The sequence below is a fragment of the Martes martes genome (assembly GCF_963455335.1).
Source record: "Martes martes genome assembly, chromosome: 10".
NCBI classification, from domain to species: Eukaryota; Metazoa; Chordata; class Mammalia; order Carnivora; family Mustelidae; genus Martes; species Martes martes.
Window position 1 is genome coordinate 16,286,669 of NC_137898.1, and position 15,854 is coordinate 16,302,522.

General features: G+C 38.0%; 1 protein-coding gene across 1 annotated transcript; it reads left to right on the plus strand.

The window, feature by feature from the left end:
* Positions 1-2,529: 2,529 nt before the first annotated feature.
* On the plus strand, positions 2,530-3,462 carry LOC308351580 (olfactory receptor 4C46-like; the record flags this gene model as incomplete). Its single annotated transcript, XM_080817380.1, has 1 exon — positions 2,530-3,462. One exon carries the CDS (start codon positions 2,530-2,532, stop codon positions 3,460-3,462), a length of 933 nt encoding a protein of 310 aa, XP_080673506.1.
* Between the last annotated feature and the right edge of the window lie 12,392 nt (positions 3,463-15,854).

Genomic DNA, 15,854 nt, shown 5'->3' on the forward strand with positions numbered 1-15,854 from the left:
CCAATAGATACTTGGCAAATGCCATTAACCTAATTTGGCAAATGTAAGCTTTCAGGCTCATAGAGATTATACAATTTGTAGGACCCAGCTCTCTGACACCAGGTGCTTTTCTTTTTGCCATGAGACACCTCCTTTCCCATTCAAGACTAATCACAAGCATGAAAATCAAATGTAAATACACTCCACACACACACACGCACACACACACAGAGAGAAAATACAAAACTATGAGTAATAAATGGCATAAATCACAGTCATTTAGTCCATGCAAGACCAGAAAGACTCCTTCCTGAGGTTAAATGTTATGGATAATGTGAGTCTCTGTGGCTTCTTTAGAAGTAAAATTGGAGATGAAACTCTGTGAGCTGATTGCATGGTTAAAGGTTTATGCATACATCACTCAAAATACCAATTATTCAAATCTCCTAGTTGCATACACAGTCACAAAAATAAGTGAAGTTCTTATGTGCCCCCCTTAATATGGTGGGCATGTGTATATGTTTCCTCAATCAATTATCATAACACCTAGGATACGGATATGATCATTTTCACTGCATAGATGAAGAAACAAGGATGTACATTGTCTAGAAATTTACCCTGAATAAAGGAAGTTGGAAGTGTAAAAGTCAATGTTCTAATCTAGTCTTTCTAAAGTTCAAACCAATACATACACTTAACCACTCTGGTAGTCATTTTCAACGTTGTGCAGAAAAATCTGGGGACCTATGCTTGTAAGGGGATTGAGAAGGGAACCGATGGGGCTGCATAAGAGGCCAAAGAAAGAGTGCTCCGCAATGAAAGCAGTGCCACATTTTTTATTAATATTTAGGGATTCCAATGTGTATATGTGTGTGTTTTGGTGAAACTGCTTCATATATACTTGCCTCCAAAATGGCATGAAAGTCATTATAACTATTATGGTCTTGTGAAAAGGAGATTACTACTTCAGGATTGTTTACTAGAACATGACAAGGTAGGGTAAGGATTAAAAATTTAGGGCAAAAAAAAAGTAGCAAGTATAATTTGATCTAACCTTGGCTCTACTCTTTACTATCTGCTGGATCTGGCCAGGATCCTTAATTCTTCCCTATGTTTGCATCTTCTATTGTGTAAAAGAAGTATAAAAATAGTGGTAATCATCTTACAGGTTTGTAGTGAGTATTAAAGAACTACATTTCTGTAAAAACAGAGCCTGGTAAGTGTCTAGTAAGTTTTAGTTGATATTGTATTTATTATTATTATTATTTCCATCTGTTCTGCAATTGTTTCTTCATTTGCGAAATTGGTGGTGTAATACTAAGCATTCAGGTTACTACCATGCCATCCACGCACATAGCCATCAATTATTAGAATTATATATTTATTAACTAGTATATTGCTCCTGGAGGTTTTTTTTTTAATTTTTTATCTAACATATAGTACATCATAAGTTTTAGATGTAGTGTTTAATAATTCAACAGTTGCATATAACATACAGTGCTCATCACATCACTTGCCCTCCTAAATGCCCATCACCCAGCTACCCCATTCCCCCTACAATCTCCCCTTCAGCAACCCTCAGCTTGTTTCCAAGAGTTAAAAGTCCTGGGGTGCCTGGGTGACTCAGTGGGTTAAGCCTCTACCTTTGGCTCAGGTCATGATTGCAGCGTCCTGGGATGGAGCCCTGCATCAGGATCTCCACTGAGCAGGGAGTCTGCTTCCCCCTCTCTCTCTCTGCCTGCCTCTCTGCCTACTTGTGATCTCTCTCTCTGTCAAATAAACAAATAAATAAACAAATAAATAAATAAATAAATAAAATAAACAAATAAACAAATAAAATTTTAAATAAAATCTTAAAAAAAAAAAAAAGGTCTCTCATGGTTTTGCCTCCCTCTATGATTTCTTCCCATTTAGTTTTCCTGGCCTTCACTTATGATCTGATGCACTATTTTTGTATTCCACATATGAGTGAACTGCATGATAATTGTCTTCCTCTGATTGACTCATTTCACTAAGCCTAAACCCTTCAGTTCCTCGGTTTTTACATGATGACAACCAATTTTTTATAGTAGTTCCTCTAGCCTTTTATTACATTCCCATAAGAAATATCCTATTACAGTTTTTGTCAACTCTTTAAATAGTCTGATAATGGACTTTCTGTCTCTGGCTTACATCCCCTTACTGGAGCTCAGCTGACTTTATCCAAGACACAGAAAGATCGCTACCAGAGTTTTATCCAAGTTGCACCCTTCCTCCAACTCCTGTTCATCCTTCCACTCATATTCTCAATTCTAAGGATAAAGGAAAAATTCCTGGCTTTGTATTTATAGCCTTGACTACATCAACATAGCCTCTTGGTTATATCAGATGATGAAGTGTGCACAGATGATCTTCAAGAACTTGAACTTACTTTATGTGTCAAAAAACAGCATGAGAATTCATGACTCAATGGAATTTAGGCATTTACTAGGTAAGAAGCTTAATATAGTCGAGGTTACATTAATCAAAAATGATCTCTTTTTCAGGTAACATAATTAATCATAAAATGAAATGATGGAGAATAGGAACAACGTGACAGAGTTTGTTCTACTGGGGCTCACAGAGAATCCAAAGATGCAGAAAATCATATTTGCTGTGTTTTTGGTCATCTACATCATCTCTGTGGTAGGAAATGTGCTCACTGTAGTCACTATCATTGCCAGCCCATTATCAGGGTCCCCCATGTACTTTTTCCTGGCCTATCTCTCCTTCATCGATGCCTGCTACTCTTCTGTCAATACCCCTACACTGATCATAGAATCGCTCCGTGAAAAGAAGACCATCCCATTCAATGCATGTATTATCCAAATATTTGGGGAGCATTTCTTTGGAGGTGCTGATGTTATCCTGCTTACCGTGATGGCCTATGACCGCTATGTGGCCATCTGTAAGCCATTGCACTACATGACCATCATGAACCGGCAGGTGTGCAGCCTTCTAATGGGAGTGGTATGGGTGGGAGGCTTCCTACATGCAACCATACAAATCCTCTTTATCATCCCATTACCCTTCTGTGGCCCTAATATCATAGATCATTTTATATGTGATCTGAACCCTTTGCTCAATCTTGCCTGCACTGATACCCACACTCTAGGGTTCTTTGTTGCTGCCAACAGTGGTTTCATCTGTGTCTTAAACTTCCTCCTCTTGATGGTTTCCTATGTGGTCATTCTGCGTTCCCTAAGGAAACACAGCTTGGAGGCAAGGCGCAAAGCCCTCTCCACCTGTGTCTCCCACATCACAGTGGTCGTCCTATTCTTTGTGCCTTGCATATTTGTGTACATGAGACCTGCAGCTACTTTATCTATTGATAAGGCAGTTGCTGTGTTCTATACTACAATAACACCTATGTTAAATCCTTTAATTTATACCTTGAGAAATGATCAGATGAAAAATGCCATTAGAAAATTGTGTAGTAAGAAAGCTATTTCAGATGCCAAATAATGTGCCTGGAGATCTACATTGATTTGACTCGAGCAAAGGTCAAAAGGACATTTTGGATGGTTTCGGCAAAGAACACCTATGAGATGAAGAAAAAAAAAATGATATGAATCATAGACTTTGCATTGAAAAGAACAAAATGGGCACAAGAAAAGGAGAAATAACCCTAAGCCAGGATCACTCTTTGAATATTTGGACAATTCTACCAAGCTGGGGCTTAGTTTTACTAGCTTCATTCATGTATATGGATTCATATGCTTTCATCCTAATTTAACAATTAAAAATATATTGGTATTAGGCAGCAATCTCTATTAACAATTCAAGGAGGGTGGCATTATCCCCATTTTATTTTATTTTTTTTTAATTTCTTTTAAGATTTTATTTATTTATTTGACAGACAGATCACAAGTGGGCAGAGAGGCAGGCAGAGACAGAGAGGGGGAAGCAGGCTCCCCGCTGAGCAGAGAGCCCGACACGGGGCTTGATCCCAGGACCCTGGGATCATGACTTGAGCCGAAGGCAGAGGCTTTAACCCACTGAGCCACCCAGGTGCCCCATCCCCATTTTATAGGAGAGGAAGCAGAAAGGGGAAAGTCTCAAAATAAGAACACCGAAGAGTCAGTAATCAGAATCTACCTGATTTCTCAGGCCATGCTCTTTAATGCTATGATGCAACAAGGCAATGATGATAGAAAAATGATTGTAATAGTTACCATATATTGAACTGGGGATTGTGCCTCATACCACATATTATATGTAGTATATATTATAATATATACATATTATAATGTTATATACAGCATGCATATACATGTTATATGATAACACAGCACTGTAATATTGTGTTTTGTAACTACTTTAGGAGTAAGAATATTATATCATGTTTCCAAATTTCCTGTAGACCTCAGAATCATTTGGTATTGTTCATATCACCCATCTTATGCTGATAAGCCATTAAAAATGTGATATTCAAATAAATGATTTTTAAGTACCATACAGGAATTTCTAGTCTTTATGTAAATTTTTGCTCCTTAAATTTCTTGCCTGCTAACAAAGAATAGTTTCTACAAGTAGAACAATGTCTAGTCCATGATAAATATGGAAAGAAAAATAAAAGTATAAAGGAAGGTAAAAAAAAATATTAGGGTGTATAGAATTATTTTGTCATTTTTGTCTGATCCAGACTCTGAGCCTTCTAACTAGATCTCTTCAAGAAGCCACAATTTGTTTTAACTCCTGCTTAGGATGTGTGATGAGAAAGAAATAGAAACTCAGATTCTCAGTGAAAAAGCAAATAGCTTAACTTGCTACTCTTCCTGCTCTCAGTAAGATTTCATCATATGATTGGGAGCTGTTCATGTTATTTTTCTCTTTTAGTTAGTTTAATTTTTGGTAACATTTAATTATGAATAGATATTTTAAAAAATATACAGTTTCATCTACACACAAAACAACTTCAGGATAAATTTATTCCATTTATTCCTTCTGTCCCTCAACAGAAGGAATATCAACAGAAATTTATTTAGCCCAAAGAATATATCAGACACATTGATGGTTGTGTCTCAATGGTAAATAGAGAGGAACCTGGGTCTTGCCTTTAGAGAGCTTCAGATCACCTGAGAGATACCCAGTGGGGGCAGAAAATGACAACACCATATTATAAATGGTAAGGTAGTGGCAGCAAAGGGGTGCTATGAAAGTATGTTGTGAGGAACACAAAAGAAAGATCCAGGGGTTCAGGAATGGTTCTAATATGAAATGGCATACAAAAATGGAACCTGAAACATAAAATCCTGTCCACGGTTTGAAATGTACACATCATTTGGTGTAGGAGCATTCCTAAGAGAGGGATTACATAACCAAGGCCAGGGGTGAAAACCAGTTTGTAGAAAATCTGGTGAATTCAGTGTGGTTATGGTAGTTAATTCATCTATTCAGTCAACAATTACTTAATGAACTCTTACCATGTGCCAGACAGTGTGCTAGACAATGAGTTTATAAAGGATAAATAATAGGGTATGACCCTAGAGAGACAGGAACAGGGAAGATGAAAATCTCATAATCCTGTTAAAGCTTAGTGTTAAATAAGTGTTTGCTTCCTCAAAAAGTTAAGAGTAGACCTACCCTAGGACCCAGCAATTGCACTACTAGGTATTTACCCCAAAGACACAGACATAGTGAAAAGAAGGGGCCCATGCACCCCCATGTTCATAGCAGCAATGTCCACAATAGCCAGATTTGGAGGAACTGGGATGGCTTTCAACAACAGATGAGTGAATGGAAAAAGAAGATGTGGTTCATGTATGTAGTGGAATATTACTCAGCCATTAATAAGGATGAAAACTACCTTTTGCATAGACATGGATGGAACTGGGCGTTATTATGCTAAGTGAAATAAGTCAATCAGAGAAAGACAGTCATTATATGTTTTCACTCATATGTGGAATACAAGGAATACCACAGAGGACCGTAGGGTAAGGGAGAGACAACCAGAAGGGAAGAACTCAGAGAGGAAGATAAATCACAAGAGACCCTTGACTCTGGGAAACAAACTGAGGTTGTGGAGGGAGGAGGGTAGATAGAGGGATGGTGTAACAAGGTGATAGGTATTAAGGAAGGCATATGTTGAGATGAGCACTGCGTGTTATACTGAACTAATGAATTATGGAAACACTACATAAAAAAACTAATGTACTGTAAGTTAGCTAACTGAATTAAAAAAAAATGCCCACTTGGTGACCTTAAAAATATTTATTTTGAGGGGCGCCTGGGTGGCTCAGTGGGTTAAAGCCTCTGCCTTCAGCTCAGGTCATGATCTCAGGGTCCTGGGATCGAGCCCTGCATCGTGCTCTCCGCTCAGCAGGGAGCCTGCTTCCCCCTCTTTCTCTGCCTGCCTCTCTGCCTACTTGTGATGTCTGTCTGTCAAATAAATAAATAAAATCTTTAAAAAATATTTATTTTGAAAGAATAAATAATATAGGATAAAAACAGAGAGGGAGACAAACCTTAAACCATAAGAAAAAAATGAGGGTTGGTGGAGGAGTAGTGAGTGGTAAGATGGGATAATTGGTTGCTGGGTATTAAGGAGGGCACTTGATATAATGAGCAGTAGGTGTTATAAGCAACCAATGAATCACTGCATTCTACCCCCAAAATAATAATACACCATATGGTAACCAAGTGAATTTAAATGAAACCAGAAAAAAAAAAAAAAAAAGATGTCCCTTTCAAGTGAAGGATATCTTGGTCTATCTATCCCCTCCAACATCAAAAGAAACACAATACCCAGTAAGACTCTTTGGACTGGGACGGCGAAAGATTTTTCCTCTGGGTGTTTTACTCTGGCCTATTTATCAAGTGATTCAAAAAGCTGCTGGTTTCCATGGAGCTCAGAAAAAAGAAGAGGCCCTGTCACATGTCCAGGCTGTAGTGTAAGCTTCTATTCCACATAGGTGTTATGATTCAGCACATCCAATGGTGCTTAATGTGTCGATGGAAGAAAAGTTTGGCAGCACTTAGTGTCCTTACCATATGGTGTATTATTATTTTGGGGATAGAATGTAGTGATTCATTGGTTGCTTATAACACCTACTGCTCATTATATCAAGTGCCCTCCTTAATACCCATCATCCAATTATCCCATCTTGCCACCCACTTCTCCTCTACCAACCCTCAGTTTTTTCTTATGGTTTAAGGTTTGTCTCCCTCTCTGTTTTTATCCTATATTATTTATTCTTTCAAAATAAATATTTTTAAGGTTGCCAAGTGGGCATTTTTATTTAAATTCAGTTAGCTAACTTACAGTACAACATTTGTTTTTTATGTTGATGTTGAAAGCTTTGGGAGTCCTCCATATATGAACTACAGTGCAGACTCTCAGAATATTGGAACAAAATCCTGCCATCCTCTATGGATAATTATTCTTCTTTTGAGAAATGTCTCTTGGCCTGCTACTGGGCTTTGGTAGACACTAAGTGCTTAGCCATGGGCCACCAAGTTTCCATGAAACCTGAATTTCTCATCATGAACTTGGTGTTTTCAAACCCATAGAGCCATACAGTTGATGTGTGAAGCAGCACTCCATTACGGAATAGAATAATCACCTGTTATGTATGGTTTTGCTTTCCATGGACACAGTGATCTGAAGTTTAAAAACAGATAATCGTTCTTCTGACATATCATCAGAAAATAAGTAGTAGCCTAATGCTACATCACAATGCCTGTGTCATTCACCTCACTTCATCTCATCACAATGGTATTTTTTCACCTCACATCATCACAAGAAGGGTGACTTTAGTGAAAACAGGTATTTTGAGAGAGAGAGAGATACCACATTCAGAAAACTTTTGTTACAGCTATTGATGATTTTTTTCTATTTATTATTATTGTTGTTAATATTTTACTGTGCCTAATTTATAAACCATGCTTTATCTGAGGTATGCATGTATAGAAAAAATAGTATATATAATACTATCCATAGTTTCAGGCATCCACTGAGGGTCTTGAAACATATCTCTTCTCTGACATAAAGAGGGAAAACTTTATAGGTGATCAGCACAAGCAAGAAGTGAAGAAAAATTACATGAAGAAGTGCCCAATTGCTCATGGTCACCACTTTTCCTATGATGCCTTCATTCTCCCAGCATGCACCCAACGTCTTGTGGAGCTTCATTATGATCAACTGACAGAAGAAGAAAAGATTTGGGTCTGGTATACAGAAAATTCTACACTGGTATGTGGGTGCAACTCATGAAAGAATAGACACAGAACTACAGCCCCATTCTGGAAAATCCATAAAGTTCAGTGGTGAAGGAAAATTATTTCAATGGGTAGAACTTTTATCAATGTACCTGGTGTTCACATTCTTGGAAGGAGAAATGGCCAAATGTACATCATATATTAATTCATGAATTTTGGCCAAAGGAATGGCTGAATAATCAGGGACTTGGAAAAACACAAAAATACACAGACAAACAAATCCCATAAGAGTGGAAAATTGGTAACAAGAAAATTTGAGGAAGAGGAATGTTTCCATACCTTAAAAATACATAAAAATATTTATGTCCCTTGTGAATGCTCACCATTAAATGGCCTGCAGAGGAAGATTTTAATAATTAAGTGAGTAAGATGACTCATTTTGTGCATACAACTCAGGCTTATTCCTATCCACTCCTATCATCACCCAATGGGCTCATAAAAAAAATGGTTATGGTGACAGGGATGCATGAGCTCTACAGCATAGACTTTCACCCACCAAAGCTAACCTGGCCTTGTCCACTACTAAGTGCCAAATTTTCCAGTAACAGAAACAACATGAAGTCCCCAATATGGCAGCATTCCTTGGCATGATCTGCCTGTTTACAGGTTGATTACATTGGACTGCTTCCATCATGAAAGAACAGTATTTTGTTCTTACTGCTATAGACCCTTTTGATATGGATTTTCCTTCCCAACAGGCAATGCTTCTGATAAAACAACCAGGCACAGACTTAGATAATTTTTTGTCCACAATCATAGCATTTCACACAGCATTGCTTCTGATCAATAATCTCACTTCACAGCAAATGAACTGGTACAATGGGCCTATACTCACGGAATCACTGATATTACTATATTTCCCACCCTGTTGAAGCAATTGGCCTGATAACGGTGGAAACACCTTTTGCAGAACTAGTTATTGTACGTGCTAGGTAGCGATACCTTCCAGGGTTGTAGCAAGAGTCTTCAGTATCCTGGAAGCCTATTTATGCTCTGAATCAGCATTCATGGCATGTGGCTATTCCTCCCACAGCCAGGACCTGTAACCAAATTAGGAAATGTGAGAGGCACCATTCATATTGTCTTTGATGACCTACTAATATTTCCTTCCTATTCCCATTTAGTTACATTTTCTTGTTTCAAAGTCCTCATTCCAAAGGGAAAAATGACTCCAGAAGGAGACACAAACAAGAGTCTATGGAACAAAGTGTTAAGACAGCTGCCTGACCGACCACTCTGGCTAGTTCATGAGTTTGAATCAATAGACAAAGAAATAAATTATTGTACTGGTTGGGTGATTGATCCTGGCAACTGAGGGGAAATCGGATTACTACTCCACAATGGAGATAAGGAAGACTATATCTAGAATAGAGGAGATCACTTAGGACCACCCTTAGTATCACCATGCTCTGTGATTAAGGTCAATGGAAAACTACAACAACCCAATCCAGGCAGACCTACTAATGACCCAGACCCTTCAATAATGAAGGTCTTTGTTCCTTGCCAGCTGAAAAACCACAGCTGGGTTTCATGGCTGCTGAAGGCACACTGAATACAGAATGAATAACAAAAGAAAGTTGTAAAAAAATATCAGTGGCAACCATTTGAGGGTTACAAAATGAAAACTGTAATTATTGTATTTGCTCCTTATGTTATGAATATGCCTGCATGTGTGAATATATATAAGGCAAATACCTGTTTTCTTCCCTTTCTTATTATTGTATGAAATTGAAGATATATTGACTTTCTATCACAGAAGGGTAGCATTTTTTATTTTCCATCATAGTATTTAACTTACTATCAAGAGGAAAGTAAAAATCACACAAGAAAATGACCTTCCCTTCTTGTGGAGATTTTAGTGAATTTTCAGTTGTTTGCAGGATAGTTGTATGATGTTAGATGGAATTATGACCTTGTATTGTCTTTATTGGAGATTAAGTATGATTTACAGAAATGTGTATAGGTGCCATGTGGATAATCAACTGACTTCTACTAGTTAATTCTATGTGTTAACTTGCCTAGACCACAGGGTGCTCAGATACTGTTTTGACTTTTGCTTTGGGTTGTGACTAAGAATTTTGGATGATATTAACTTTTGAATTCATAGGCTGAATAAATTAGGTTGCTCCTATTAAAGTAGCATCCTCATCCAACCAGTTGCAGGCCTGAAAATTATAAAAGACTAAGCTCCCTTGAGTAAGAGAGACTTCTGCCCTAGTGCTTTCAAACTGAACATTCCTCAACCTTAATAAGCCATGTGCAACCATGGCTTGCACACCAACACATTAACTCTCCCTGATTCTTCAGAAGGCTCCTGCATATGGACCTGAACTGAGACATCAGCTCTTACTGGTTTGTAGCAGTTTCTGGCCTTTTGACCCCAAATGGGACACAGATTGTGCAGATTTTGTGATATGCATACAATGCATACAATGTATATTGTTCCAGGAAATGCTAAATAAAAATGATGACTTTACTTTGGATGGAATAAGCTTCCCTTTTCAGTAATACCTGTGTATTGAATAGGATCAAACACTGTTGGATCATATCAATAGGAAGGCCTCTTAATTCTTTCATTCACTTTATGAATACTTATTATTAAATATGTACATTTTTTCTAGATGCTTAAATTCAACAGTGAACAGATAAAAATACCTTCCTTATGTTGCTTCATTCAAATATATGGAATTTAAATTTGAATGCATTTTTCTATGGATGAAATTATCTCTCCATATTATTTTTAATAAGAAGAGTTTCTTTTGAAATCAGGTCTTTGGCCTATTTTCATTTGCACTGTGTGTTTGTTTTTTTTTTTAATAATTGCCTTTATTTATTTATTTATTTATTTACTTATTTAGAGAGTGGAGCAAGGGTACAGGCAGAAGGAGAGACAGAGAGACAGACTCCACAGCAGGATCCATGACCAGCACAGAGCCTGGCATGTGGCTTGACTCCACAACCGTGAGATCATGATCTGAGCGGAAATCAAGAGTCAGACACTTAAATGGATTGAGCCACTCAGGCACCCTATGCATTGTGTTTCCAAAGACTGGTCTCTGAAATTCATTTATATTTGAGAAAATTTGCTTCTGTATGGAATACATGTTGTAAATCTACTCGAATACTTAGCACTTATGCATTTAATTGTGCCACTATATGGAAAATGTATGTCATGAGTAAAGACAAGAATTTTTTTGAAGTGTACATGTTTAAATTTATTAATAAATATTTAACATGTAAGAAAGAGCATATGTTTAAAGTGTATATATTTAGTTAATTTTCAAACATGTATACATCTGTGAATCCATCACCCTATTAAATTAGTGGAATTATGCATCCACTTTCCTTGTTCCTTTTTGTAATCTTTTCATCCTGAAGCCACCAATCTACTTTCTTTCACTATAGTTTATATTTTTTAAAGTGATTTTTTATTATGTTCAGTTAGCCAGCTTATAGTACATCATTAATTTTTGATGTGGTGTTCAATGATCAATTAGTTGCACATAACTAATGAACCCAGTGTTCATCACATATGTGTCCTCCTTAATGCCCATCACCCATTTACCCTCATCCTTTCTGATGGCTGAGTAATATTCCATTGTATATATGAGCCACATTTTTATCCATTCATCTCTTGAATAGCATCTTGTCTTCTTCCACAGTTTGGCTATTGTGGACATTGCTTCTATGAATATAGGGATGTATGTACCTCTTTTTTCACTACATCTGTATCTTTGGGATAAATTCCTAGCAATGCAATTGCTGGGTCATAGGGTAGCTCTATTTTTAAGGTCTTGAGGAACCTCTATACTGTATTCCAAAGTGGCTGTACCAGCTTGCATTCCCACCAACAATGTAAGAGGGTTCCCTTCTCATTTGTTTACTGTCTTGCTGATTTTTGCCATTCTAACTGGTGTAACACAGTATCTCATTGTGGTTTTGATTTGTATTTCCCTGATGGCTAGTGATGTTGAACATTTTTTCATGTGTCTGTTAGCCATTTGTATGTCTCCTTTGGAGAAGTGTCTGTTCATGTCTTCTGCACATTTCCTGACTGGATTATTTGTTTATTGGGTATTGAATTTGAGAAGTTCCTTATAGATCTTGGATACTAGCCCTTCATCTGATGTATCATTTGCAAATATATTCTTCCATTCTTTAGGTTGCTTCTTAATTTTGTTGACTCTTTCCTTTACTCTGCAATTTTAAAAATATTGATGAAGTCCCAAAAGTTCATTTTTTTTCCTTGCCTTTATAGACATGTCTTGAAACAGGTTACTCTGGCCAAAGTCAAAGAGATTAGTGCCAATGTTCTCTAAGATTTTGATGGCATCCTGTCTCACATTTAGGTCTTTCATCCATTTTGAGTTTAATCAGAGAAGGATTTTTCCAGTGTTTAGTACATATAAATAAATATGAGTTCCCTTCCTGCTTCTCTCTTCTCTTACTGGAAACCAGGTATGGGATACTCAAAACATAGAAACAAAGAATTCTATTGAAAAGATTCAGCTATGACTTGGAGCATTCTTTGGGGAGCTTTATATCTTTGGGGAGATATTGGAAGATAAACAGGAAGGGAAGGAGTCTCTGTAAGCTGGCTCCTGGAAAGTGATATAACACTGAACACAAAATAGGAACCCTTTGAAATCTGTGCTAGTAAGTGACATCCCTCTCAGAAAGGGGATCTGGAAATGCAGAGCTGATGTCTAAAAGGTAGAATTCTAGGAAGGGCATTGTGTTCTTGGGATCTGATAAGTCACACAGCAAATACAAGTACCTGAAGAGGTAGAGTGCCCAAGCAGTGGAACTGGGAAGCAGGTTATGATCAGCTAGCCCAGGAGATTCTGTTTTGGTCAATCAGTAATAGAAAGCCAGGTCATTGGTGATGGCTCTTTTCTTGAGCAGCCTGAGAAAAGACTTGAACCTGTGCCCACAACCAGGCAACATCTTACAGGTGGTAGAAATCTGGAAAGGACATTAGGGTGGCACCCAGACATGGTACAGTAGCTTTGGGTGCATGTGCAGGCCCATGGCCACTTGTGGTTTTAGGGTCACAAAGGGCAGTGGTACTCTTGGACCCCTGGGACTACCTCTGAAAGAGTTGCAATAGGCGCCCAATAGGAGAGGCTGCAGTTTTGAGTGCATACAGAAGTGGAGACTGTTTGTATTGGAGGGTTTATTAAAGAAGGCAGACTATGATCTTTCTGCTCTGGGCCAGGGTTTTGCATGTGGCCACTTTTGCTCTGTTCCTCTGAAGAGGTGCAGAAAGCCTCCCGGGGTGGGGGGGGGGGGAGCCACACAGAGGACCAGTTTGCACTGAGCCTATCCCACTGACAGGGGGTGGGACAAATCTGCCCAAGCAGGGATACCTGAGAAACAGTGCAGCAGGATACTCCCCCAGAATACAGTCTGGAACAAAAGGTGTTATTCTATGGAGCCTTCCAAACACTCCGGATTTTGCTAGGGTACATCTTGCTTGGGTTGTGGTTGATATTTTGGACCATTCGTCTACTCATTGTTCTCTGGACAGAATGGCAAGAAGGAGGAGCTCATATGAAAAAGAACCAGAGACAGTGTTCTCTGCCACAGAGCTAGTCAATATGGATATAAGTAAGATGTCAGACACAGAATTCAGTACAAAAATCAAAAAGTTAATAGCTAGGCTTTAAAAAAGCATAAGTGACAATATAGAAACTCTAAGGTCAGAAATGAGATCTATTCAAGCCAAATTTAAAAATTCCATTAATGAGGTGCAATCTAAACTGCTTACTCTAACTGCTAGGGTCAATGAGGCAGAAGACAGAATAAATTATCTAGAAGATAAGTTGATGGAAAGGGAAAAGGAAAACGGAGATAGGCAGCTAGTAGCCCATGACAAAAGGCTTGGAGAGATTAATTATGACATAAAACGTCCCAATGTTTAAATTATTGGGATCCTTTAGGGGGTGAAGAGAGAGAGAGAGAGAGAGAGGACCAGAAGGTATATTTGAGCCATTTATAGCTGAGAACTTCCCTAATATGAGGAAGAAAACAAGCATTCAAATCCAAGAGTCAGAGAAGACACCTCTGAAAATCAATAAAAATAGATCAGGGGTGCCTGGGTGGCTCAGTCAGCTAAGCAGCTACCTTCAGCTCAGGTCATGATCCCAGGATCCTGGAATTGAGCCCCGCATTGGGCTCACCAATCAGTGGAGAGCCTGCTTCTCCCTCTCTCTCTGCCTGCCTCTCTGCCTAGTTGTGCTCTCTCTCCATCTCTCTAGTAAATCAATAAAATCTTAAAAAAAAATTTGTTAAAAAAAAATAAAACTAGATCAACACCCTGACATACAATAGTGACACTTGCAAATAGTAAAACCAAAGAAAATATCCTGAGGATAGCTAGGGAGAGGTGGTTACTTAACAGTGGAGGAACATCAGAATAACATCAGACCTACCCACAGAAACCTGGCAAGTCAGAAAGGACTAGTAAGACATATTCATGATACAGAATGAGAAGAACATGTAGCCAAGAATACTTTATCCAGCAAGACTGTCATTCAGAATGGATGAAGAGATAAAGAGCTCCCAGGACAGGAAAAACCTGAAAGAGTATTTAACCACAAAGCCAGCCCTGCAGGAAATATTAAGGGGGATTCTGTAAGTGAAGAGACCCCAAGAATAATATAGACCATAACGTAACAGAAGCAATCTAAAGAAACAGGAATTTTACAGGCAATACAGCGGCACTAAGTTCATATTTTCACTAGTTACTCTGAATGTAAATGGGATGAATACTCCTATCAAAAGACACAGGCTTCAGATTGAATAAAAAGACAGGACCCATCCATATGCTATCTACAAGAGACTCATTTTGAATCTAAAGATATCTTCAGATTGAAAGTGATGGGATGGAGAACAATTTACTACAGGAATGGACCTCAAAAGAAAGCTGGGGTAGCAATCCTCATATCAGAAAAATTAGATTTTAAACCAAAGACGGTAGTAAGAGATGTAGAGGGATATTATATCATACTAAAAGGGTCTATCCAACAAGAAGATCTAACAATTTTAAATATCTATGCCTCCAGCATTGGAGCAGCCAATAATATAAACCAATTAATAACCAAAATAAAGAAACATCAATAAAAATATATTAAAGGACACCTCAACACTCCACTCACAGCAAAGGAAAAATTTTCTAGGGAGATCAACAAAGAAACAAGAGCTTTGAAGGACATACTGCACCAGGAGAACTTCATAGATATATCCAGAACACTGCATCCTAAAACAACAGAACACTCATCCTAAAACAACAGAACACTCATTCTTCAAGTTCTTCATGGAACTTTTTCTAGAATAGACCACATACTGGGTTACAAATCAGGTCTCAACTGATACCAAAAGACTGGAATCATTCCCTACATATCTTCAGACCACAAGGCTTTGAAACTGGACCTATTGGAAGAAGAAATTTGAAAGGAACTCAAGCACTTGGAGGTTAAAGAGCTTCTTACTACAGAATGATTAGGTCTACCAGGAAATTAAAGAAGAACTTAAACAATTTTTTGAACCAATGAAAATGAAAACACATCAGTTCAAAACTTATGGGATACTGCAAAGGTGGTCCTAAGAGGGAAATTCATAGCCATCCAAGCCTC